Consider the following 25,589-nt stretch of genomic DNA (forward strand, 5'->3'; position numbering starts at 1 on the left):
AGGGGTATGTGTTGACACCGTTTTTTGGTACGTGTCAAAGGATCGGTGAAAAGAAGAAATGCCAGGTTGGAAATAACAATGGTACGTGGAAGGATGGCATCGGGCATAGTTTGATGCCCATTGGACATCTCAGCGTTTGTTTTCTGAGCAAGTCTTGATACGAGATGATCTCGGTTTGGAAGGCGGTGTTTTTAGTTATTAGAATAAGTTTCTCTAGATAGAATTGTACTCTGCCGTAATCGGCCAGGATTGTGTTAGCGTGGGGTATAAATATGAACTCCCGGTTATTGTAGCAGATTGATACACATCCAACAAACAAAACTTTACTGCTTGCAATTTACTTTCTCGTCGGCGGTTTCGCCATCTTTTTTTCTTTCTGCGAGTTCTTTCAAGCTGATCAAGGACGTCTCACATTCGAGCGACTTAGTTTGCTAGTAAGTTTTCGTTTACCGAGTAAATATGAGCTTTAGCTTCCGGGCGCATCGCTGTCGCTTCGTTCAGATCTATTCAAAATTTATCGAATTTATCTAAACTTTGATCTTGGGCGCATCGCTGTTTTCTCGTTTAGATTAATTCACCAATTACCCGGCTTAGTGATCTGTTTAATCGGCTGTAAGCTCCTTGTTTATCATGAAAAATCATGTAGAGCCGATTAGATTGAATCATAAGCTTAGCTTTGTCCAGATACATACATTCGTGGGTTTGTACATTGTTACCTGGCACGTGTCGGCTTTAGATCTAGCCGTTTGGTTGCTCATCGGCATCGACAGCTCATTGTCGATCCGTAGTAGATCGCTTTTATTACACGCTCATCTTACACGATCTTTTGTCGCTTTCTGTATCGGCAAAGCCTTGCCGATACACTCTTGAATTTGACGGTTTGCTGTTTCTTTGTCAATTTACAGGTCAAATTAACTGGCACGCTTGATTTGCATTCTGAGACTTGGCGAACGGTGCTCTCAGATTCCAGTGTGTTAATTTTGCGTCAACAGTGATAAAAAAACATATTGCCAATAAGAGATTACATCGATCTTTTTTTGTTCATATTTTTCTATTTTTCACTTTGAGGTGTAAACAACCTTGTCTCAAAAGACTTGGAGCATTTAACAGCTCATTTTTTTTCAGCCTCTGCTACCTAGATAATTTTTGCGAGATACAATACATATGATGATATATTCTTTTGAGAAGCACAAACTGTGAGCGCTGGTAGATCTTGTTTGCTCCCATTTACATCCAACAACGGGGAAAAGTGAAGAAAACATATGGATTAGATTAATCTGCTCGTTTTAGGATATTCTCCCCTTTCAGATTGAAGGCTTTCGACCGATAATGGGTGGCCATATTTCTTGCAAAGATCGACTCTATGCAGCTGGCCTTGGTATTTTTCCGTTTATCGTTTCAATAGTATTTTTCCATCTGCAGATGTGCCCAATCAGCGAAGACCCATGTTTTTTATTTCTAAAGACGAGCAGGTTACTCCATGCGGTTGGTGGGACAAGGACATCTGCCCACGCCTCCAAACCCCACGGGTTCCCAGAGATTCTTTTGGCGGTAGGTGATCCCAACAAAAATCCATGCCCCCCTCCGTCCCCCGATCCACCAAACCTCCCAACTCGTCTCCGTGACGCTGACGCGCCAGCGCCATCCCACAACCAAAGCCACCACCCCCACCCGTCAGAGCCGTCAGGCCAGGCGATGTCTCGTGCGCGACCGGTCGCCATACCACGTGTTGCCCGGTAGCGCCCAGCCTAGAATTGCCGCAGATCCCCCCTCGCGTCGCGCTCGCCAGCACGCCGCCGGCTTGGCGACTGTGCTTGGCGACTTCCGCCGAGGCCGGACGCGACCCTACCTGGGTGCTAACGCGCCAGCGGCAAGCGGGGCAACGGGCGCCGCAGAAAATGCGCCCCGGCGATCGGCGTGGCCCGCGCGGGCGTCCCTTTTTTCTGTGGCGGAGGGGGGCGCGCCGCGCCGTGTAAAAGCGATAAGGCGAGCCCCCAGCGCCGGCGTCGTGCCCGCAGCCGCTCCCTCTCGCTCGTCCCATCCGCCCACCCGGCGATTCCCCCCTCCCCCCGCGCCCGTTCCCCACTCCGCTGTGCTGCCCCCGACCGCCGGCTTCCGTGGCCGGGCTCCTCGTCCATCCAAACGCCATCCGCGCGCCCCGCCTCCCGTTGCCGATCGAGGTGTCAGCGCCGACGTCACCCTGAGAGATCTCACCGCCGGTCCCCGTGCCGACCGTGCTTTCCAACTCACTCCACAACAACTTGGCGCAGGCGGATCATCGTCATCCCCAGTCGCCACCGGAGAGGAGGAAATTTGTTTTATTTTTCCTCATTTTCTTTCCTTTCTCCGGACGCGCCGATATAAATCATCGGCCAACCACACCACTCGCCCGCCCAGTTGCAGCCACCAGCCGCTCTTCTCGGCAGGAGCGGAAGCGGAGGCCTCCCGGCTCCCACCACCACCACCCGGGGGACTCGCCACTTCCATCCCCCCTCCCTCTCGCCGCGCGAGTTCCCCCTACCCACCCCCACCAACCGGATGGAGCGCGCACGCCGCCTCGCAAGCCGCGCGCTGCTGCGCCGCCTGCTGGCGGCGGCCGGGTCCACCACGCCCCCGGTCCCGTCCCGCGGCATCTCCACCCTGGCGCCCGCGCCGGCGGGGAAGCAGCGCCCGCGCGCGCGGGGCGCGCACCAGCACGCGCAGGACCGGCAGGTGTCGGCGTCAGCGCTGAAGCCGAGCGACACCTTCCCGCGGAGGCACAACTCCGCCACGCCCACCGAGCAGGCCGCCATGGCGTCCGCCTGCGGGTTCAGCACCGTCGACGCGCTCATCGACGCCACCGTCCCGGCCGCCATCCGCGCGCCGCCGATGCACTTCGCCGGCAAGTTCGACCAAGGGTTCACCGAGTCCCAGATGATCGACCACATGCAGCGCCTCGCGTCCATGAACAAGGCCTACAAGTCCTTCCTCGGGATGGGCTACTACGGCACCCACGTCCCGGCGGTGATACTGCGCAACCTCATGGAGAACCCTGCCTGGTACACCCAGTACACGCCGTACCAGGCCGAGATCGCGCAGGGCCGCCTCGAGTCCCTGCTCAACTTCCAGACCATGGTCGCGGACCTCACCGGCCTCCCCATGTCCAACGCATCTTTGCTTGACGAGGCCACCGCCGCTGCCGAGGCCATGGCTATGTGCCTCGGCATCGTGAGGGGCAAGAAGAAGACCTTCCTCATCGCCTCCAACTGCCACCCGCAGACCATCGACGTCTGCCAGACGCGCGCCGCCGGGTTCGACATCAAAGTCGTCGTCGCGGACGCCAAGGACTTCGACTACAGCAGCGGCGACGTGTGCGGCGTGCTCGTGCAGTACCCCGGCACGGAGGGCGAGGTGCTCGACTACGCCGAGTTCGTCAAGGACGCGCACGCCCACGGCGTCAAGGTGGTCATGGCCACCGACCTGCTCGCGCTCACCACGCTGCGCCCGCCCGGCGAGATTGGCGCCGACATCGCCGTGGGCTCCGCCCAACGGTTCGGCGTGCCCATGGGTTACGGAGGCCCGCACGCCGCGTTCCTCGCCACGTCGCAGGAGTACAAGCGGCTCATGCCCGGCCGTATCATCGGAGTTAGCGTCGATTCCACCGGGAAGCCCGCGCTTCGCATGGCGATGCAGACCCGGGAGCAGCACATCCGCCGGGACAAGGCCACCAGCAACATCTGCACTGCCCAGGTACCGCCCGCTCACCAAATTGCCTGATAGTGACCGAGTAGGTGCTTGTGATAGAGTAGTAGTGACAAGGACACTTGTGGTTCACAGGCCTTGCTCGCCAACATGGCTGCCATGTATGCTGTCTACCATGGTCCTGCGGGGCTGAAAGCGATCGCTGACCGGGTTCATGGCCTGGCTGCTACCTTCGCCCATGGGCTGAAGAAGCTCGGGACAGTGACGGTGCAGGATCTGCCGTTCTTTGATACAGTCAAGGTCACGTGTCCTGATGCGAGTGCAATTGCCAAGGAAGCTGTCGAAAACGAGATGAACCTTTGGGTTGTCGATGCGAACACGGTGCGCTTTATCATGACATCACTGTTTCATTGCAACTTATTGGATGCTTTTGAGAGTTAAGTATTAATTTAGAGTTGTGATGTTATAGATAACTGTAGCGTTTGATGAGACCACCACCTTGGAGGATGTTGACAAGCTGTTTAAGGTGTTCAACAATGGCAAACCAGTAAGTAGTCATTCAATTATTGCAAAATGTGTGTGCTTGATGTGAAGTTAGATCCAAATGTTAAATGATACTGCAAACAATTTCAGGCGAGCTTTACCGCTGAATCCCTTGCACCAGAGGTCTCAAGCTCAATTCCTAGCAGCCTTGCTCGTGAGAGCCCCTACCTAACGCATCCAATCTTCAACATGTACGTGGCTTCAAATGCCTGTATGTTTGCTCCACTAATTTGTCGGAATGTTTCTAATTGTCATGTTGTGGGCATGCAGGTACCACACAGAGCACGAGCTTCTCCGTTACCTGCATAAGTTGCAGTCCAAGGATCTCTCACTGTGCCACAGTATGATCCCTCTCGGTTCTTGCACGATGAAACTAAATGCTACTGCTGAGATGATGCCTGTCACATATCCCAACTTTGCGAACCTGCACCCATTTGCCCCTACTGATCAGGCTGCAGGCTATCATGTAAGGACCTTGATTCAGTTTAAGTAATTTTTAATATCAATCCATTGATTCCATTCACATCATGAATTTCTAAACATCTGAAATAACTTGTTTTGTGTCATAGGAAATGTTTGCCGACTTGGGCGATCTGTTATGCAAGATCACAGGATTTGATTCTTTCTCATTGCAACCGAATGCTGGTGCTGCAGGAGAGTATGCTGGATTAATGGTTATCCGTGCGTACCACAAGGTAAGTCATGATATATCTGGCCTACCTTGTTTTCTCTTGTTTTTCTAGTAATCTTTGTTAACAAACCATGCTGAAAAATGCAGTCAAGAGGAGACCACCACCGTGATGTCTGCATCATTCCTGTCTCAGCACACGGTACAAATCCTGCAAGTGCTGCTATGGTTGGAATGAAGATTGTTGCTGTTGGAACTGATTCCAAAGGTAACATAAACATTGAGGAATTGAGGAAAGCTGCGGAAGCAAACAAGGACAACTTGTCTGCTCTGATGGTACTATTTCTATGCCCTGCTAATACGAGGATTTATATTATCTGGAAAAATAAATTAATAATGCAACCACATTGGACATTTGTTCTTTCAGCTCTGCTAGTAGCTCACCTTTATGTTGTTCTGATGCTATACTAAATGTTTACCACTGTGTACCCTTCTCGGTTTGTTTTATTATTACCATGCAAATCAGATGACTTTTGCAATCGCATCTGCTTCATAATACTTCCCTCTAATGATACTAGTCAGATATAACATATACAGCAGCGAAGCTATATAGAGATTAGGGGGTTGGGTGCTAATGCACCCCCTAAAAATTGAAAAAACAGTGATTATGTCCAAATTTTCACCATATTTGCCCCCCCTGTTAGAGTATATTAGGCAACTCCAGATATGGTAGTTTAGGATTGATGTAATCCCGTGATAGCCTTCCTTATCACTAGGGGAGGTGCTTGCCCTCCAAGTCTTGTACTCCTATATATACCGCCCAAGGGGCTCATTGCAATACAATCGATCACATTATACGTATCCTACCTTTCCTACATGGCATCAGACGCCTAGGTTACGAGATCCTAACCCTAGCCGCGCCGCCGCTTCCGCTGCACCCGCGCGCCCCCGGGGAGATCGAGATTGATCTCCGCCGGGGGCAGCGCCCTCCTAGAATGCGCCACGGATCCCTCTGATCCGCGCCGCCGTCGTCGTCAAGCACAGCAGAAGGACCTACCTCATCCCTGGCCGCCCCATGGCGGCGCCGCGCGACGTCCCCGTCGGGTACCACATCGCCATGGGGGCGCCATTGGGCATGCATGCCTCTGCGTCGTCCTCCCTCTCGGCTCCGCATCCGGATCCGCCCGCTCCTCCCGCGCATCAGGCCAGGCGCCCCGACTCCTACCAGCGCCGCCGCACCGCTGCCATGAGCGCGAGTGCGTGGCTGCGGAGGACCACCGCGGGGTCGCTAGGCCACTGCGCCATCGGGGCCGGCGGGCCACCGCATCGCTGATCGACGTCGCCGCCGGGCCGCAGCGCCCAGGGGTTTCGCCCCTCCCGCCTTCCATCGCCGGCTCTCTCCTCCGCGCAGTCAAGCATGCGTCCCCTTCGTCCTCAGCGCCGCTTCCGCCGCCGCCTTGTGCGCTAGGATGTGGCTGCGAGGGCGGCCCAGGGGCCGCCGGTCCACCCCGCAGCTGGAGCAGAGGCCGCTCGGGTCTCGCCCCCTCTGTTTTTGCCCCTTCCTTTGTCCTCTGGCCAACAGGCGAATGAGGATAAGGTTTGGGGGGCATTACTTGGTGCACCCGAGATTGTACCCGTAGGTTCGTCTTGATGCTGCTGCTGATTTTCCCTTTTTCCGATCTAAGATCGGTTTGCGTCGCTCTGCCGTTCGTCTTCGATCCATCGTCGACCCTCCCGAAGGACGAGGTTGTTGTTGCGCCCTCTAGGCTCAAGCGACGACGTTCGTGATCAAGCCACCCTACCGGTGGCGCCACTCGCCGCCGGTCTTCGTCAAGCAGGCGCTCGATCCGCCTCCGCGCCTCTAGCCTTTCTCGCGCGGACATCGCCGCCGATGTTCCTGAAGGAAGACGTCGTCGCCACCCCTGATCTGAGCGCGACACTTGCTGCAACCTGCGCCGTCGCCACCCCTGTCCTGAGCGTGACCTAAGTCGCAAACCGCGCCGTCTACCATCGTCATCCGCCGCATCGTCCTGCTGCTATCTTCGGCAAGAAGCTGCTGAGTTTGTGTACTCGAGCACCTCGACGACGCTTCGACCTGCGCCCCCTCCACGGCTTCGACCACGTCCACCTCGACTTCGGCTACTACGGCACTAAAGGGCTATCATCTGCATGAGTCTCCAGTCAAAGCTTTCGCACTGGCGTTCCGACTACAGGGGGGATACGTCTCCATTGTTCTCCAGTCTGACCGTTCGTGTTGCTACCGCTACGACTGCGGGGGGATGTTAGAGTATATTAGGCAACTCCAGATATGGTAGTTTAGGATTGATGTAATCTCGTGATAGCCTTCCTTATCTCTAGGGGAGGTGTTTTGCCCTCCAAGTCTTGTACTCCTATATATACCGCCCAAGGGGCTCATTGCAATACAATCGATCACATTATACGTATCCTACCTTTCCTACACCCCCCCCATTGACTCAACTCTATGCACCCACAAGGCAAGTGCACCCCCTCCAATTTGCTCTAGCTTCTCCACATAACACATACAATAGGTGGAATAGAAAGAGGTACCGGTCTCGTTTTTTATTGACATACATACAATTGATGGATTTCAATGAATACTATGGAACCATGGGAATGTTAAAGTTTTTTTTAGGGTAAAACATAAATAAATTTCAATTAGAATGAAGTTGATTCTTTTCAAAAGGAACTTTGGAAATTCTTTTGGTGTATTCTGTGAACAACAGTGTTACATTATTAACATATGTTTCAGGTTACCTACCCTTCAACTCACGGAGTCTATGAAGAAGGCATTGATGAGATATGCAGGATCATTCATGATAATGGCGGGCAGGTGTACATGGACGGAGCTAACATGAATGCTCAGGTTAATCTTTTGCAGATTGCTAGGCTATCTTCTGTACTTTGTTAATTATGCAAGCACTCTCTTCAAGAGTTTATTATTCTAAAAAGGTTATGGAACACTTACATTCGTACGAGAGTGTGTCGATGGCACTCCACACGACAATGAAGTCGATTCTTCTTATTTGTTGAAACTAAAATAGTAATAAACATATGAGACAAATCTATCTACGTCCAGTACTTAGTAAGGCACTAGTAATCACGTTTCATTTGTTAATTTCTTATTAAGTGGTAATTCTGTGAAAAACATTTGGGATTAAATTTGTCTATAATCTATCTAATTTTATGGTCCAAACTATTTTTTGTTCTATAAGAAACATATTTTCTCCACCTGAACCTAGTTTAGAACTTAAGACGCCCTTATTGGATGGCTAAAACCAAAATGATCAGTTCACCTGAAATTTCTTTAGCTTACAAAAGTTATCATTTTACAGGTTGGGTTAACAAGTCCTGGTTTTATTGGAGCTGATGTTTGCCACCTTAACCTTCACAAGACATTTTGCATTCCACATGGTGGAGGTGGTCCTGGAATGGGACCTATTGGTGTTAAGAAGCACTTGGCACCATTTTTACCATCTCACCCAGTGGTAGGTACCCTGAATTCTTTATTCCGTCGTTTGTCAATCTATAAAAATTCATATTCCGATCTGAGGAATATTACTACATTAGCACCGCCCTATGTTCATCACTTACCTTGAATTGCTAGTCAAATTTAATATTACAGATTTAATATTATAGACAGTATCCCCAACTTGCTTGGGAAAAAAGGCTATGTTGTTGTTGTTGTTGTTGTTGTATCACCAGTTCACCGCCTTGTATCCTGTCACTTTGCGCTTGAGAAGTTCCATTTTTAATGTTCAGTCTGAGACGTTTATAACCATGTTTAACTTCCAATATTAGTTTCCTATGAAGTTTCAGACTGAAGATTAAGATAGATTTCCAACTTTATTTCTCTATGTTACAACCAATTCTACATTATTACTTGAAACTATCCTACCATTGTTCTGCAACCTAAGAATTATTTTGCTGTCCTGCCGATGTATTTGTTCGCTGCACAATTGTGTTTGCTACATTGCCTCATGGTACTGCAGTATTTGGTGATGATGTGTGAACTACTTAGAACGTTTTAAAATTGCAGAGCACTAAAACCAGAAAAAAATATTCATAATTTTTGCGTGCTCCAATCATTTCATTCAAAAGTAAATATAAGCACACCATCTGATTAACCCATTTATTATTAGATTCCCACTGGCGGCTTCCCCCTTCCTGAGAAAACCGACCCGCTTGGTACAATTTCTGCTGCTCCATGGGGATCTGCTTTAATTCTGCCAATTTCCTACACATACATAGCCATGATGGGCTCACAGGGACTTACTGATGCTTCAAAGATTGCAATCTTGAATGCAAACTACATGGCAAAACGACTAGAGGTACATTTTATTCATGACAGCATACCTTAGCTATATTTGTTAAAATTATTTTCTAAAGTTTACTTCGTAATGATTTTTTTTTTGCAGAAGCACTACCCAGTTTTGTTCCGTGGAGTCAATGGAACTGTTGCTCATGAATTCATCATCGATTTAAGAGGGTTTAAGGTATTTATCCAAATCATATTAGCAAATGAACCTTGTGTTGATGCATTCCAATCTCTAACTGGCTCCTGGATCTTTTTCAGGCGACCGCTGGTATTGAGCCAGAGGACGTAGCTAAGCGCTTGATGGACTATGGATTCCATGCACCAACTATGTCATGGCCTGTTCCGGGCACACTTATGATTGAACCCACTGAAAGTGAGAGCAAGGTCAGCAAATGTGGATTTTAATCTTTTGCTTCCTATTATATTAGTTTGTTGATTCCACATTTGCTTAATGCCACATCTTTTTGTCTTGTCAGGCTGAGCTAGACAGGTTCTGTGATGCTCTTATCTCCATCAGGGAAGAGATTGCAGAGATAGAAAATGGCAAAGCAGATACGCTCAACAATGTCCTGAAGGTAAATATATCATTAGTGTCAAATGGTATCTGTTAGGCAGGAGCTGTTCACAATATCAAACCTTTCTCCACATAATGAGTGGTTAGTAGGTCTAGGGGTGTAAATTTGTGACCCTTAGGTAGACCTCCAATACTCTATAGCTCAAATATTTGTACTGTTTCTTCAAAATGAGGTCATATTTTAGATAAGTAACACAATTATTTGACTAAAGAGGGTTGGAGTTGCACCTAAGGGTCACCAATTTGCACCTCTAACTACGCTCTGTTCGGCTGGCTGTGGCTGGTGGCTGGTAGCTGGTGCTGATTTGTTGTCAGAGAAAAGTACTACTGGTTGGCTGGTGACTGATGTTGATTTGGTGTTGAGAGAAAACACTGCTGGCTGGCTGACTGACTGACAAGGCAGTTGAACAGAGCGCGATGTTCTGCACGCAGCACTCCTCTCGCATGTTTACAGAGGTTTTAAGTGCTTTCGCTTTGTTCGTGCAGGGTGCTCCTCATCCACCCCAACTCTTGATGAGTGACACATGGACTAAGCCGTATTCAAGGGAGTACGCTGCATTCCCTGCGGCATGGCTCCGGGGTGCCAAGTTCTGGCCAACAACTGGTATGAGCAACCTCACCGTCTCCAAGCCAAGCCTTCTCTTCTTCTTCGCTTACTACCGTACTGTAAGAGAAGCTAATCGTTGCTATGTTCAGGTCGTGTGGACAACGTGTACGGGGACCGCAACCTCATCTGCACGCTGCAGCAGGCGTCCCAGGTGGCGGAGGAAGCAGCAGCCGCTACTGCGTAATCTTGTTGGTATCCCGGTCGCAGCGTGTGAAACAGCCTCAAGAAACTGTAATGCTTGCTTCCTGTAGGCGGGAAGCATCCTCTCCTCTTCGTCCTTTCTGCAATGTAAATATTACATACTAGCGCATAGCAGGTCCTGCTCCCCCCCCCCCCCCCCCCCACAGCTGCCATCTTGTAATTCTGTACTTCATTGCCTCTCCATTGCCATTTTAAAATCAAATTTAGCTTTTATTGACTGGAGTCGCTGCTCTTTTCTCCAGAGTCAACACCAAAGAATGTCTGATTGATACATGTCCATATCGAAACAGCGGGAATTTAGGACTATCGACTACGCACATGAAGTTGCGGTAATATTTGAACATGCTACAGACTGACCAAAAATGTTTGAACATGGCGCATTGGCGCAGACTGAACATGTCTTTCTACAGGTCGGTGCTCCACTGAACCAATCCTCAAACCAAGCAGCCAATTTGGAAAACTACAAATGCAAAAACAAGTCGCCAAGTTTGAAGTCCATTATTAGCTAGATTTGATATTTTTGTCGTCAGTTTATCTGCATTCCAGCTGTGTGTTTGTTGCTGCCTGCCTTCCTCAGAACAGCAATAATAATAGGAAATCAAGGACATAATTTTCAGTTACTACTGTGTTGATTGGTGCTTTTATCCTACTGGCTTTTGGCCTCTTGTAATATAATCAGAACTACAGTATCTATCTAACTCCATTGCACTCTGCGTTTGGTTCTGTGATATTAAGCTAGCTAACCTGAGGCTCCGCGAATTACCTTAACCAAGTTCTTGTGCTCAGCAAGACAGCAACTAATAATCCAGATACTTGGAAGTTGTCTGGCTACAAAAATTAGATGTTTTAGATAGATGGCTACGCACGAGGTTGAGTTTTTTTTTTAGAACATGCCCGGCACGTTTTCATTTGAAGGGAAAAAAACTTGTGCGGCCGACACAACACCACAGTGGCGCTACCGATGGCACGTCAGCTATTTTACAGCTGAGGTGAGAGCAAACCACCTACCATTATTATAATACCCGTGCTAACGCTATAGTGAATTTTTGCAGTGTAATTCAAACAACTACTCCACCATGGCCTAAATAACATATGCTATAAAAAAATAAAAATTTTTTTATTATATTGTTAATTTCATGGCACATGTGGTTACATGCCACGAGACTATCTGACAAAAGGATCTATTGCAGTTTACATCTTACGTTGACCGAAGTGAATGTTATTTCAGTATGAGGTGCAGCTCATAAGCTCATTGCCCTACAAATAGAACTTGATTCTGTTACTTGCCAAGCTCTATTCCAATTGATTAAGAGGGCTAAATACTTTTTCGTTAAAAACACTTGCCAAATTACATTCCAATTAAGTAAAAGGATGCATAATTTTGCATGAATTAGTTTTATACATCAACATGCAATGTGGCAATTCCTAACCTCACAACAAGTTCAGATGCCTGAACCAATCAAACAACTATTTCCACCATTCACACACATTGATTTTCACCATTCCTTAAAGAAAGAATAGACAAGGTGCATATTGGAGGATGAGCTCACAATTTTGAGGCCACTGAATTTTAAAATAATTTAGACAAATTTTGCAAAAGGGCAGTTTTTTACATGCTATCTTACATTACAGGTCAGAGACCTGAAGAGGAAACATTAAGGGTGTATTTGAACAAGTAAAACTCTCAGGTGCGGGCTGCTCCAAAAGCTTTAGCTACTTCTTAAGACTGAAAGGTGCAGTAGAGGCACAAAAGCTAAATACATCAGTCTAAAACGTCTCCAATGGCCCAAGCATTGAATCGAACTAAAGATCTTCATTGGTACTGATGATCCTTGAATTCAAGGCACAGTCAAGACAGATGTCAAAGATATGAAAAAGGATATTTCAACAATTTTGCTTCCTGAGACCATCCTGTAGAATTGAAAAGATAGGTTTTTACCGAACAATGAAACATGGAAATCTGCATGAAATATATCCTGACATAGAAGTTTTACAACACAAAAGGCTTGGAGAGCAGAAATGATACACCATTCAAAATTTCAAATTGAATGGAACCAAACCTAACTGTAAGAATAAGAACATTAATATTCTCGTCATGCTCCATGAATAAAAATAAATGTATTTCACCTTGCAATCAAGCTGTCATCTAGAAAAAAAATATTCAGAACTTAAATTCTTAATACAACTACTAATAAGAAAGCTATATGACATTAGAATTCGAAGTGAGAAATAAAACAAAAGAACAGCTAGAAATCTACAAATAAATCAGAAAACTTGCCTCATATCAGTGTGATTTCTGCAGTGAGAATTGTAGACGCCAACAGACGCGACCTGTATGAAATCAAGTAGCCGAATAATTCGACCTGTATACTTTACTTGTGAATCAAAAGAAGGGTCATATCATGTATTCTGAATAAAATAGGCATTCTAGATCAACTGCCGCTGCATACACGTGACCAAAACAAACAAAAAACTTCTTGACCATAATATAAAACACTTGGACTGATATATTTATAATGAACATAATTTCTGTGTTACCTATAAGTGTCTTCTCTCTTGCATACAACAAGAAACTGATTTTTTTTAATAGAAGTATGTATTTCGCCAGAACTGCTTGAAATAAAATAAGATAAAAAAGTATCAATTGGTAGTTTTTTTTCATATCCAGTCCATGTTACTGTGACACAAATAATTCCCATAAAATCAAGAGTACGGAAATCATATACTTTTCAACAACAAACTGAACAGATTATGGAATCCTCAAGCAAAAGTACAGCTTGAAAGAGGACCTTTTTTTGACAGCCAAACCGGGGGGGGGGGGGGGGTTGGATTCCCCACCTGATTTTCATTAAAAGGGCTCTGGAAGCCAGATTATACAGCAATTAGGGGAGTAGAGTTTTTACAGCGTGTTACATGGGGGTAAAGAAGCGCACACCAGAACTCAACGATTGCGACATCCGCTCTAGGCAGGCGCCACGCCCACAAGCGTGCATCTTCACGGCAGTTGCGTAAGAGTAGTTGCAGAGAAGGTTCGATGCTGTCGAACACAACCCGATTTCTGTGTTTCCAAATGTTCCAACAGCATAGGAAGAGGAAGATGGAACCATGGCGTTCTGGTATAGCGCTTGAGCTTGCCGTGGAGTGCAGGGTGTCAACTGTTGTATGTGCATCCAGCGTGACGCCCACTTGCTGCCATAGGGACGCCGCTACCGGACAGCCGAAGATGATATGGTCCACTGTCTCTGCTTCATTCTTGCACAGCTCGCAAGTGGCATCGGTGACAATAGATTTCTTGAGGAGGTTGCTGCGGCTTTGTATGCGTCGCTGAACAAGGGGCCAGATGAAGAAATGAACTCTTGGGGGGGGGGGGGGGGGGGGGGCGGGCTCGGTTCTTCCAGACAAATTCAGAGAAGTCACAGTGTGCCATTGTGCCGACATTAGCGCCTTATGCCCTTATACAGGGAGGAGGTGCCCAGGCCGCCGTCTTTCTTCTGGAATCTGCAGATCCGCACATCGTCGCGCGCGTCTGAGCTGTACCGGGGCAAGAAGCAGTGCAAGCTTGTTGCGTTCTTCAGTGGCCGCCTCAGTTCTTCTTGGTTGGAGGAAGTGGTCCATTTCACCCTGCAGGACCTCTTCGACAGTGGCATGAGGCCTCGTCGCATGGTTGTGGAGTGCAGGAAGCACATTTGAAAGAGGACCTCATTTCCAAATCAATAAAAGGGTGCAGGACTTAAGGTAGCACATTTGCAGGGAAGTCATGCCCCCGCTTGCAAGTGGTACACAGGAGAACTGCTACAGAGAAGGTAGTGTTTAGCATCACACTGCCACTCAACAAAGATTATGGCATGAATGTCAACCATCAAATTCTCACCGCCTCATAATCTATGTTGCCCGGATACGCGGATACGGATACCGGTACGCGATACGGGGATACTCCGATATGCCATTTTTCCAAAAATAAGGATGCGGGGATACGCCAATATATATAAAAAATAAAAATAAATAAAAGTTTTAGGAACTAGAATGTGAGAAAATAGAAGTTCCAGGGACTATAATGTGTCATAAACTCATATATTCATATGTTATATAATTACTAGAAAAGGGAAGGGGCAAAGGAAAAAAGAACTAACCTTATCTTACCTGTTCGTCTGTTCCACGAATGGGGTCATCTTCTTCCCCAACCTCCGGCACTCTCTCTCTTTCTCTGTGTAGCGGCCAACTCCGGCGGCCGCGGCTCCTCTCCCTCTCCGGAGGCCGCGGCTCATCCTCTCCCTCTCTAGCGGCCGCGCGGGCCGTCCAGAGGCGCGCTCCGGCGGCCGTGGCGGCCCGCCAGCGGCGAGCTCCAGCAACGCAGCACCACCCTAAATAGTGCTTTAACAGATGTGCGGGCCTCTGTCTGGACAGGCCGCGCAGCCGCTGGAGCAGTAGGAGGCACGGACTGGTGGGCGGGCGGAGGCGACGGCAAGGGAGCAACGAGTGATGGGGAAGGAGCAGGAGGAGGCACAGGCGGGTGGCCGGACGGCGGTGACAGCAAGGGAGCCGTGCGAGGCTGCTGCGGGCCTGCGGCTGCGCGAATGGGGATGAGAGGGTGGCACAGCTAAACGGAGGACCTTTGTACCAAGCGATTGAGTGGTGTTGTTATGGTTTGAAGGTATCGAACAGGTATCCACAGGTATCCCACGAGTATCCGATTTATTTTTATTATTTAAAAATACCTAAATAGTCCGATACTTACGAGATACGTATCCGGGAGTATCCGTGGAGTACGGGTATTCGATACGGTATCCGATACCGGTACGTGAGTTTTGCGAAGTATCCGCGTATCATAGCTCATAATTGTAAATTCGTAATGACAGAAAGTGAAACAACAATGAACGGCGCGCCTAGGTGTAAACTAAATTTACCTTCAAGAAGAATTGACGTCTGTGGTATGCCTGTTACATTCATGTGTAAAGTGAGAAACTGGGAGGATGCACTTCTTGAACATGCTGTTATGGCAAACACGAATGAAACAAAATGTCAGTATACATAGGAGTGATGAACTACACAGATTGAGATGGTTGCGCAATGCTTATTCTCAAGTGCACTTATTAGTAAAGTCAAGAAACATACCCGAATTGACTTTCTTCTGAATAAAAGAAGGCTTCAAGAGGGAGTTAATACAAATGGAACCCATAATGCGAAAACTGGAACCTCTTCCAAAAATGAAGCTGATGTGCAATATGTTGTCATCCCTACAGCGACAGCACTCCCATAGTCTGCTTATTATCAGAGTAAATGTAAAAACAAATCAGGCTCTGTGACTTTTTAACTGAAGCAAAGGGAAACAAAAAGCAAACGAAAAAAAAACGATAAGACGATAGCTAGGCCGACAATACACAATTGAGCTACAGTAGGTTAACTCAATTTAGCTTTTCCGACCACCTCTTCGGGTTGTTTGGATCCACAGACTAAACTTTAGACCATGTCATGTCAAAAAAAAATTGATATTTAAAAATATTAAATTAAATCTAAATACAAAATTAATTGTAGAACTCTAGGGCTAAACTGCGAGACGAATCTAATGAAGTATATTAAGTCATAATTAATAGATGGTTATTGCAGCACCACTGTAGCAAATTATTGATTGGTTAGGCTCATTAGATTGTTCTTACGAATTAGCACTTATCTCTAAAAAAGTTTATAAACAAATTTTATTTAATATTTTTAAATAGTAAGATTTTTTTTAATGTGACATGAGCTTAAAAAGAAACCCCTAGAAACAAACAGGATCTTCGAAACTTCGAAGAAAAGTCCTCTCTTCGGCGCCAATGAGATGGGGTAAGGGTAACCATACCTCTGTCAAAATTAAAGACGATTCATGCCAATTTCAATGAATGTCATGAACATTAAATGTTATAGTACATGATCAAATTTGTTGATATGGTAGAATTATCTATAATAAGAGAGAAGAAATAGTTTTATGGGACCATAACACTCCTTCAATATAATTACCAAATTTTCAATACAATACTCTCCACTGAAAAATGGGTTACACGCCAACGGTTTTAAATTTATTGGCAATAATTGCTGGCAAGGCCGTGGTGGAGCCCTGTTCAGCTCCCAAAAATTTTCATATGCTACAGTAACTTCGTAGTTATTAAAAATTCCCACGCTCTACAGTAACTTCGAACATTTGACTATTAATTAGTAGTATTAAATGTGGATAACTAACAAAACTCATTCCATAACCCGGGTGAAATCGCGAGACGAATCTAATTATGCAATATGTTGTGCTACAGTAAACAATATTTAATGACGGTTAATTAGAGTTAATAGATTCACCTCGCGATTTTCGTCCATTCGTGTAATTATTTTTATAATTAATCTATATTTAATATTCATAATTAGTGTTGGAAAATGTACCAAAAAAATTTGTACAAAAAATTTTGGTAACTAAACGGGGCGGTGATTGGATGATTGTATCAGGAGACCGACTGAGGTGGCAAAATCTGATCTAGAACAGCTGCTATGCCAATTCCGCCAACCGCCAATTCCCACCGATCCGTGACACCCGGCCCGGCGGCCGCCGCCGAATCGGGTGACGACGTGACGAATCCGCCCCACCCCCCCCCCCCCCCCCCCCCCACCCCACCCCCCCACCCCCAACGGCGACGGGTCGAGGAGGACGCCGAGGTGGCCCCAGTCGGTCGATGGTTCGCCGCCGGCTCCGGGGCACATGGACTCCTCCGGCTCCTCGAACGATCTCGTACGCTCGCGGCCCCGGCCCCCTATCGCCCCCTTCCGATCCGGTCTCGCCGCTTCTCATCTCGGCCTGATCCGGTTGTTGCTTTGCAGGCGTCGAAGAGCTCTCTGAAACTGGGGGAGCTAGCGTGCGCGGTGCTGCTACCCGTGCTCGCCGTCGTCGACGCGGCCTTGCTCGCGGCCTCGAGGTGCTTCGAGAAGAGCCCGCCCAGGCTGCTTCCCTCTCTCGACGCAGGCGGGAGCCTCCGAGCTGGCGGGCGCCTCACCTGCCGTGAGCTCGCCGAGCTCGCCGACGAGTCCCGCTACTGTAAGTATACGGCTGCCTGTCCCGGCTTTTGTGTTCTCTTCCGCCTGTTGTTGTGGCCTGAGATTTTTTTTCCTGGGTGTGCCTGCTGGGAGTCTCGGTGAACGAGGACGAGGTGGAGGCGCTGTACGAGCTGTACAAGAAGATCAGCTGCTCTATCATCAACGACGGCCTGATCCATAAGGTTTTTGCAAATGGTTCTCAATTTCTTCAATCATCGTACGGACGTAGGGTTGGCCAGCCGTGCGCTTTTCGACACCATGGTGGTCCTTTTATGATTACACTATTCCAGTGACAGTTTACAACTCCAGCGAAATTTGTGCCTTCCAAAGAGTGTATTGATCCAGTTTAACACTTTAACCGATCCACAACGTGGAATGGGACCCCATTTTGATGTTAGATCTATCCCTTTTAGGATTTGCTGTGCTGGCACCTACCAGATTCTAAGCCATGGCAACTCCAGAATTATGCAAGGATTGCAGAGGAGTAGCAAATCTGGAAAATGGCTCAAAAAAGAAGAAGAAAAAGAAATGGTGTGACCAATCCATGGCATCAAGCTTCGTGACTCAACTAGAACTAGTTTGCTCAATTTGCACTCCAGTGTCCAGTGGTGCTCTTTTGGTGCCATCACACATGTTGAAAAGGACTTCTAGTTACATTACCGAGAGCAGAAAGGTGACTTGACCCTGAATATCTTTTGAGAGCAGAAAGTTAAACCAGGGGATCTTATCAATCCTTGACAAAAAGATATCCTCCACTAAAATGGGGTTGAGCATGGACAGTTTAGTTATGCCTTGCTTTTATTATCCACACGAGCACTTTCAGTGATGGTATTCTAACAGCTAGGATAGTCTTTTCCTGTCATCCAGGTCGCAATTTATAGTGGAATGTACTGATCCATAGTACCGTTTCTTTGTTGGCCATTAATTGTTGAGTCTTTTACGCCTATACCATTACGAAAGTTCATGGTTATGCACATACCATTAAAAAGTTTGGAGATACCTGTGTACCATCGCGCAAACTTTTGTTTACCTATGTGCCCTTCCGTCCAACTTCTGTTAGAACTTAACGATTTGTTTGTCCTGACAGGTGGGACCCATGTATGGAAATGACCATCTTGCCCCTGCCTCTCTACCATCCAGGATCCAAGTGTTTCCCCTCTCTCCCAAGCGCGACCTTCTGCGCTGCTACCCTAGTTGCGCCCGCCCTCGGTCCAGGCCGGTCGCCGGCATCTGCGCCCTCTGCGTGGTCCTGCTCTCCTACCGGATTCCGCGCCCCTCAACCGGATCGGCGTGCGGTCCCGGCGTCCAGGCTGCCGCGCGAGCAGGGCGCCCCTGCGGGCGCAGGCCGCCTGCAGCCGCTGCGTGCGCATGCTGCCCCCGTGGACGCAGGCCGCAGCCGGCGCGTGCGCACGTGCCCCGCGGGCCCAGGCCGCCGCCGCGTGCACAAGGAGTCGCATCTTCCTCCTAGTCTCCAACCGCCCCTGTTTCACCCTTCTTCTGCGCGCGTCTGGGCTAGAGGCAGAGAGGAGCAGGTAATTTACTGAATTTTTTGACATTTTGCTCATGATAATGAACTATTAGACTGCTACTAAAAGTAAGGGGGAAGATTTACATGTATTTGCTCATGAGGCTTCGTTGTTATTCATACGTAGGATGGATGACAATTGTCCCTTCAATCTAGAAATTCGGATTGTTGCTCCCAACTACCGTGGTAGTTGGTATAGCTTGGATAAAGTCGTGAATGCTAACTTCACCAACTTCAGAGATTTGGTTGGTGAAGTTGTTGACAAGTATCCTCCAAGTTTCGGTCACATAGCGAAACTATGTTACTCATGCATAGATACAAAGGCAAACATCTAAATCTACTTTGATCAAAGATTCACTTGAAATGTTTGCAAAACATAAGGCTACAAAGTCGTGCTATTTGACTTTCTGTTACCATAGCCCTGCTAGTGATCTTCATGAGATTCATGCATGAGATGTTACTAGTACTAGCCAGTCAATTGAAGCCTCATTCACCCCTTCAGTGCCATGTCCTAGCTTAGTACAACCAAGTCTTGAAACTGAAACCCATGCAACTGAATATATACCTAACCCAAATCCATGCAATGAGTATCTAGGTTTTGATGACGAAGGGTTGTATATTGATCTTAGTCCTCAAAAGTTTAAAGCTGTGAATCCTCACAACCAACAAAGAGAGCCTAAAACATCCCAATCAGACTATGATTTAGATAGTGATGATGAATCTGCCTCTGATGAGGAAGATGAAATAGAGGACATAGATGTGATTGTCATAGAAGCTTGAAGTTAATTATGACAAGTTTGATCCTCCAATGGTTGTAGGCACTTTATATTCAGACATGGATGCTTTTATGTTGGCTTTAGGTTCACATGCTACCAAATATGAGTTTCATCATACCTTGGTAATCTTTCCATCACTTAGAATAGCTTGGTAAGTGTCAATTCATGTACTTCTAAAGTCCATGAATGTTATTTTCCTCAGGTGAAACAGATGGTCATTGCTACCTTGATGGAGTCACAGCTGGAGCTGAGTGACGATCTTGTGGAAGTGATACTAGACAAGGTATCATCATAACTGTCTCCCCCCTCCTAAGCCTTCTTCTGTTTCTGCACTAAGTAGCATGCATTTTTTATGATTTATGCCTGCCTTGTCCGTCTGCAGACTTTCGAGGAAGCTGATACTGATAAGGACAACAGGATTAGTAGAGTGGAGTGGAAAGCTTATGTGTTGTGGCACCCTTCGGCTATAAAGAAGATGACACTGCCGCACCTGAAGTATGGATCTAATTGTTCTTCATGCATTTCATCAACTTGCCTTCTTTCCTGGCTAGTGAGCTGCTAGTTCACGTCTTTTCGGCAAAAAACAAGCAATTAGTCTAGGAAATATATGTTTCTCATTAGAGTTACGTGCTGGCTAATTGCTATCCGCTTCTGAATGTCTGCTAGTAATACACATCGCAATGGTAAATGGCAAACGTGCTGATTCATCTGCTTTTCCTTCCCAGGGACACCACAGCGGCATTCCCCAGCTTCGTTTTCAATACACAAGTTGAAGACTAGGGCTCATACACAGTTGATTGTACGGTATTGTTATGGAGGCTAAGTCAGAACAGAAGATGGAGATGAGCAGTCGATGAAGAAAAGGAAATGGGAGCTCTGAAACGTGTGCTGTTCTCAGATCAAAGATTGGTGCATATGGGATAGCACCAAAACCCGGTGTTCCTGCTGACCCTCGGGGGAGAGAGCCTGCAACCCGCCACCTGCCACCGCCATCAGTCTTTCCTAACGCCCCCAACTCCCTTTCTAAATCCGGCGGATATCACATCACCCGGCAGCCCTAACCTTGGCGGTCATCACCATCGCGAGCTCGGAGGAGGAAGAACAGTGCGCGCGAGTCCATCTGCAGCAGCGAGCCAGCGCGACCAGCGACGGAATCTCCCTTCTGCGATATGTCGTCCTCCACCGGCACGGGTGATAAATAGACTCCGCTGCTGAGCTGTCCCCGTCTCCAGTCGACTACAAGCAAGCTGCTGCTGGAGGAGTCGGCCTCCGTGCTCGCGGTTTGATAAGGGGCACGCGTATCACTTTTTTTTTCATTCCATCGCTATCGGCATTGTTGTGAAATGTGAAAATCTGACAGCGACTGCTTCTAGAATCTAGAGGCATTTCATTTATTGGATTGGGGGTACATACCGTAGTTTTTTTTATCTCAACTTGGCAGGCCCAAATGGTTCAAGATTCGGTATTTTATTATTATCAAGGCAAATAGTAGTAGTAGTAGTAGTAGCAGTACTTAGTTTCAATGTGGTATCTTTAATTTGTTTTTCTAGAATGTTCCAGTATAATCTTTCAGTCCATTATTCATATGATTGGCTGAAAGCTTTCACGCTCAAACAACCCACGAGAGAAATCATTTTTAATCATTGGCATCATCTTTTGCCATTTGTATTTCCCACTCTGCCTTTTTTTTTTTGCGAGGAACTCTGTCCATCTTATTATTATGCCAGAAGCATCCACATTCACCTTTTCTTTTGCCATTTGCATTCCCGATTTCCCGTCCGTCTTCACCACGGCCTCGATCGAGCACGCAAGGAACGGTCAAATCTCCGGCCGCGGTTGCCTCTGACACGCCGGGCCGGCTGTCAGTGGCTCGACATCGACTCGGGGTCGGGGGCCCGGTGCCGGGGGGCAAGCAAATGTGGCAAGTACGGAGTACGCAACCGTCCACGGAACCACAAAGGAAAGCCGCCGCGGCCGGCGAAGCAAAGCGCCAGCCACCTGCGTGTGCGCCTACCATTTCCCGTGCAGGTGCATGCACCTCACCTTTCCCTCCTCCCCCGTCTCCATCCCCTCCCCACTCGGCCACTGCCAGCAGGCCAGCAGGGGGAGGCAGCGTGCAGCCGGCAGCCCGGCACGAACAGAGCAGCGAGTCTTCTTCCCCTCCCCGCACGGCGAACCCTCGCGCCCCCGGTCGGGTCGACCCCCCTCCGGTCTCCGCCCTTCGTCCGCAGGATCGCGTGGGGGGTATCCAGCTTCTCTGGTGAGTTCCCTGCCTTCCTCTGCTCCGCTTTGCGCTCCCGTTGGTTCGGTCGTGCGTCTGCGGCGCGGTTTTGTATCAGGGACAGGGTGCCTGGAAGCTTTTATGCTCTTTTGCCGGCTGAGACGGGGGATACTTGAGAGCGAATGTCGAAGCGCAACCGGCTGCCTTGCGATTTACTTTTGTTTTCTGTTTGGTTTCCTACCAAATCCGATTTGCATGTCTGGAACGAGGCAGGGGAGGGAGACAGCTTAAGGTCACAGGTCTGATCCTGATAATGGAGTTGGCACTACTAAATTAGTTGTCGTAGTACTGACGTTTTAGCACACGCAGTTACATGGAAATCGAATTCGTGTTGGTCCTGGCCCCGGCTCGGAGCACACTTCCCGCAACGCTCCTGCATTTCATTTCGGCATTTCGTCGAACTGTCAGAGGATGCGATGGCGTACTCTTTATTTGAATTGGGGAGAGGAGCAGCAGCTCCTGGACGTGCAAATATGCTTCTATTTCAAACATGTATCCGTTGCCATTCCTTACCAATTTGATTCCATCTTCGGCAATGTATTGGTTTTATCATGTCCCTTACTATGTTAGACAAGAAAACATTAAAACCACATTTGGCAATGTCGAATTAGTAGTTTAGAGCCCTTTGTCTGTGTAAGTTTTGAACCATATGGTGCCAATATGTGCTGGTATAGTGGCTTTTGTATTTATGCAGTGTTGCCTCATGACTTCATAATTCAGATATACCAAAATCAACACCTGGTACAACCGAGCACAAACGAGAAAGTAGAAAAGGGGGCAGGTTATTTATTTGGGGGGAGTGGTGTGTGTGAAAGGATGTACTAGGAAAAGTTAGCAGGTACTCGGTTTGAGGACAATTTGTAGTGGATGCAAAGAAGTTCATTTGGTTCCTGGCCCATTACTCATGCCTTTATCAACATATTGATATATTTCACTGTGATATTGCCGTATGACATTGTAAAGATAGTGAGATGCACATTTAATTCTCCACCATTTTTTTAATCATGAAGTTTTTTTCTCTCTCTCGAACGTGTAATCATGAAGTGTGAGACTCTAACTTGCTCCTTTCTTTTGAGTGAAGGTTGACATCTGTGAGATTGAAGCTAGTCACATTTTGTCATCTTTAAGAATAAGGAACATTAATGTCACCAAAAGTACTTTCCTCAATGGAGCTTGAAGCTGATTTTGAAGGTGAAGATGTTAGTTCAAATGATGGATTACAGGAGTTGTGGCCACTTGGCGAAATAGACCCAAAGAGAGCGAGGTTCCCATGCTGTATTGTCTGGACTCCTCTTCCTGTAGTTTCATGGCTTGCTCCTTACATAGGGCATGTTGGAATCTGTCAGGAGAATGGGGCTGTCTTGGATTTTGCTGGTTCAAATTTGGTGAGCATGGATAATTTTGCTTATGGTTCAGTCGCCAGATACCTCCAGCTTGACAGAAAGAAGGTATGGATGATTCCAAGTTTCCAACTATTTTCATTTTTTGTACTGCACAAAACATAGCTGTCCATATTGTACTTCATTTTATCAAAACTACTGCTAAAATATCAATAGGTTTATGGTCCAAGGAACTAAATCCCGATTTACTTTCTGAGTGAAGAAAGCCTAATTGTTAAGTCCTGACTCCTGAATGCTTGCATGTGAACAATATAGTATTTTGTTTTCTCAGCTCAAATATCAGTGATTTCCAAATTTACTTGTGGACTGCAAGGAATCAAGACACTTTTTTGTTTTTTCTCATTTAATTTGCATGCATGATATGCAAACAAATAACATTTTCCAATATGATTCCTACTTTTAGTATCTTTTAGACAGTATAGTACTTATAACTGTTACTTGTGAAGTTGAACCCATAAATGAATAATTCATTTAATAGTAATAGTTCTTCATGGAAACAAAAACTAGAATCCTGTTGAAACATGAACATCCAAATCAAACATATGAGCTGGAAACTGATCTTGTGATTACTCTAGCTACTAGGCAGTAGGTTAGTATAGATGTAGCAAGTGTCACATGTGAAGGAATGAAACAGAGCCAAAAGCTGAGTGGTTCATAAAATTTGGGAAGTCTCGATCAATTTCATTAATTGTTTCCTTTAGTAACTGTTTTTATAATAAATTCATACTATATTTGATAGATACTCTTTGGGAACATTTAGATTTCCTATTTTATAAGAGGAGACACTAAAAAAAATTCTAATGCTGAAATTTCATATATTCTGTTATCTTGTTTGGTTTTAAGCTTTGTTTTGGCAAAACCTACTAAAGCTATCATCAGGCATAATTTTTCAGTTGAACTGTTTAAATTTGTAAATGTTTCATGACAAACTTAATGTTTCGTTCATGACCAGTGCTGCTTTCCTGCTAATCTTGCGGCTCATGTATGTGAGCGGTCGTACAATCACTCAGAAGTTGGAGCTGCAATATCATGGGATGATGCTCTTCAATCAGGCATGAGGCGCTTTCAACACAAGTTTTACAATCTGTTCACCTGCAATTGCCATTCATTCGTGGCAGACTGCCTGAACCGTGTCGCCTACAATGGTTCTGTGGAGTGGAATGTTTTGAATGTGGCGGCCCTTGTTTGGTTTCATGGCCGATGGGTGGACAAAATGTCTGTTTTTCGTTCACTCTTACCTTTCTTAACTGTAACATGCATCGGTATTTTAATGGCTGGTTGGCCTTTCCTTGTAGGGATGGCAGCATTCTCTGCTCTTTTGATTGGATGGTTTATCTTTACAGTATGCTGCTTTAAGGGCTTGGTATGTTGATTGATTTATATAGAACTTTTTGACTGAACCCGCAAAGAATTCTTGAAAGGAACACTGAAATTACTATCATGTTCATCCATTTGAAAAATTTTGGAAGAAAGCACATGTACTCAGCGTTTCAGGTTCTGTTTCCTTATCCTTAGCCTCATTGATTCTCGAAGCCATGCAAGTTCCTCAACTAATTTTGCCTTCTTGAGATAATTTAGTTCATAGCATGCTGATATTATTGTCCTAATTGGCATAGCTGTTTAAGTTGCCACACTCTCTAATCCTTGTACTAAAATACAGTCGTAACAGGTGGTGAACCGATCTCTTTTGTAAGATATAACCACATTCTACCTCCATTCAAGAACAAAGGGAATATATACCTCATCTTCATCACGCCTTTCGAAGGAGCACATATTTAGCATCTGGAAGCTCCCCATCAAGAAAATATAAAGGTCCTTCTAACTAGAGAAATAGGAGTAGATGCATACGTTGGATTCAGAAACTTCAAAAATGGAGAAGTGTTCCTAGGGCAGCATATCCTGCTCATTAAACGCAGTCCATATGTGATTCTACGTGGTTAAATGGATCAGAAACACCGTGAAATGAGGCAGTTCTTCCTCTCGGGTT

The 25,589-nt window shown here is 46.7% G+C and overlaps 3 protein-coding genes across 11 annotated transcripts; all 3 read left to right on the top strand.

Annotated features, from left to right (window-relative positions):
* Window positions 1–1,924: 1,924 nt before the first annotated feature.
* Window positions 1,925–11,281, top strand: LOC120675302 (glycine dehydrogenase (decarboxylating) 2, mitochondrial-like). Of its 3 annotated transcripts, none has more exons than XM_039956446.1 (17): window positions 1,925–3,729; window positions 3,817–4,062; window positions 4,151–4,228; window positions 4,315–4,415; window positions 4,495–4,690; window positions 4,794–4,919; window positions 5,003–5,188; window positions 7,623–7,736; window positions 8,206–8,358; window positions 9,013–9,201; window positions 9,289–9,366; window positions 9,447–9,572; window positions 9,665–9,763; window positions 10,249–10,366; window positions 10,459–10,600; window positions 10,813–10,899; window positions 10,981–11,268. In XM_039956446.1, the coding sequence occupies exons 1-15, from the start codon at window positions 2,539–2,541 to the stop codon at window positions 10,551–10,553; spliced, it is 3,096 nt and encodes a 1,031-aa protein (XP_039812380.1). In that variant the 5' UTR covers window positions 1,925–2,538; the 3' UTR covers window positions 10,554–10,600; window positions 10,813–10,899; window positions 10,981–11,268. The 3 variants fall into 3 exon arrangements, with proteins under 3 accessions (XP_039812380.1, XP_039812378.1, XP_039812379.1); XM_039956445.1 differs by having other exon boundaries at window positions 1,930–3,729; window positions 10,459–10,685; window positions 10,981–11,281; XM_039956444.1 differs by having other exon boundaries at window positions 10,459–10,899.
* Window positions 11,282–17,187: 5,906 nt separating this feature from the next.
* Window positions 17,188–21,447, top strand: LOC120675399 (calcineurin B-like protein 10). 6 transcript variants are annotated; one of them, XR_005675314.1, is made up of 6 exons: window positions 17,188–17,318; window positions 17,408–17,621; window positions 17,714–17,802; window positions 18,708–19,152; window positions 19,964–20,204; window positions 20,304–20,378. XR_005675314.1 is itself a non-coding variant. In XM_039956615.1 (6 exons), exons 1-6 carry the CDS (start codon window positions 17,289–17,291, stop codon window positions 20,699–20,701), a joined length of 582 nt encoding a protein of 193 aa, XP_039812549.1. In that variant the 5' UTR covers window positions 17,188–17,288; the 3' UTR covers window positions 20,702–21,447. The 6 variants fall into 6 exon arrangements, 4 of the variants coding, with proteins under 4 accessions (XP_039812549.1, XP_039812548.1, XP_039812547.1 ...); XR_005675315.1 differs by lacking the exon at window positions 20,304–20,378 and having other exon boundaries at window positions 19,273–20,043; window positions 20,124–20,204; XM_039956615.1 differs by lacking the exon at window positions 18,708–19,152 and adding an exon at window positions 20,647–21,447 and having other exon boundaries at window positions 20,124–20,204; window positions 20,304–20,416.
* A 521-nt stretch (window positions 21,448–21,968) lies between these two features.
* Window positions 21,969–25,110, top strand: LOC120675397 (protein REVERSION-TO-ETHYLENE SENSITIVITY1-like). 2 transcript variants are annotated; one of them, XM_039956610.1, is made up of 4 exons: window positions 21,969–22,181; window positions 23,284–23,650; window positions 24,555–24,817; window positions 24,898–25,110. In XM_039956610.1, the coding sequence occupies exons 2-4, from the start codon at window positions 23,345–23,347 to the stop codon at window positions 24,956–24,958; spliced, it is 630 nt and encodes a 209-aa protein (XP_039812544.1). In that variant the 5' UTR covers window positions 21,969–22,181; window positions 23,284–23,344; the 3' UTR covers window positions 24,959–25,110. The 2 variants fall into 2 exon arrangements, with proteins under 2 accessions (XP_039812544.1, XP_039812543.1); XM_039956609.1 differs by having other exon boundaries at window positions 21,970–22,181; window positions 24,555–25,095.
* Window positions 25,111–25,589: the final 479 nt, after the last annotated feature.

The sequence above is a fragment of the Panicum virgatum genome, chromosome 5N, assembly GCF_016808335.1.
Source record: "Panicum virgatum strain AP13 chromosome 5N, P.virgatum_v5, whole genome shotgun sequence".
Classification (NCBI taxonomy): Eukaryota; Viridiplantae; Streptophyta; class Magnoliopsida; order Poales; family Poaceae; genus Panicum; species Panicum virgatum.

Bases quoted from the DNA above. Each gene is read 5' to 3' on its own strand.
- LOC120675399 (XM_039956614.1), top strand. From the start codon at position 18,721: ATGGAAATGACCATCTTGCCCCTGCCTCTCTACCATCCAGGATCCAAG. The intron at 19,153-20,123 runs GTAATTTACTGA...TATTTTCCTCAG, and splicing joins CTAGAGGCAGAGAGGAGCAG to GTGAAACAGATGGTCATTGC. The intron at 20,417-20,646 runs GTATGGATCTAA...TTTCCTTCCCAG, and splicing joins ATGACACTGCCGCACCTGAA to GGACACCACAGCGGCATTCC.
- LOC120675397 (XM_039956609.1), top strand. From the start codon at position 23,345: ATGTCACCAAAAGTACTTTCCTCAATGGAGCTTGAAGCTGATTTTGAA. The intron at 23,651-24,554 runs GTATGGATGATT...GTTCATGACCAG, and splicing joins TCCAGCTTGACAGAAAGAAG to TGCTGCTTTCCTGCTAATCT.
- LOC120675302 (XM_039956444.1), top strand. From the start codon at position 2,539: ATGGAGCGCGCACGCCGCCTCGCAAGCCGCGCGCTGCTGCGCCGCCTG. The intron at 3,730-3,816 runs GTACCGCCCGCT...TGTGGTTCACAG, and splicing joins GCAACATCTGCACTGCCCAG to GCCTTGCTCGCCAACATGGC. The intron at 9,202-9,288 runs GTACATTTTATT...TTTTTTTTGCAG, and splicing joins ACATGGCAAAACGACTAGAG to AAGCACTACCCAGTTTTGTT.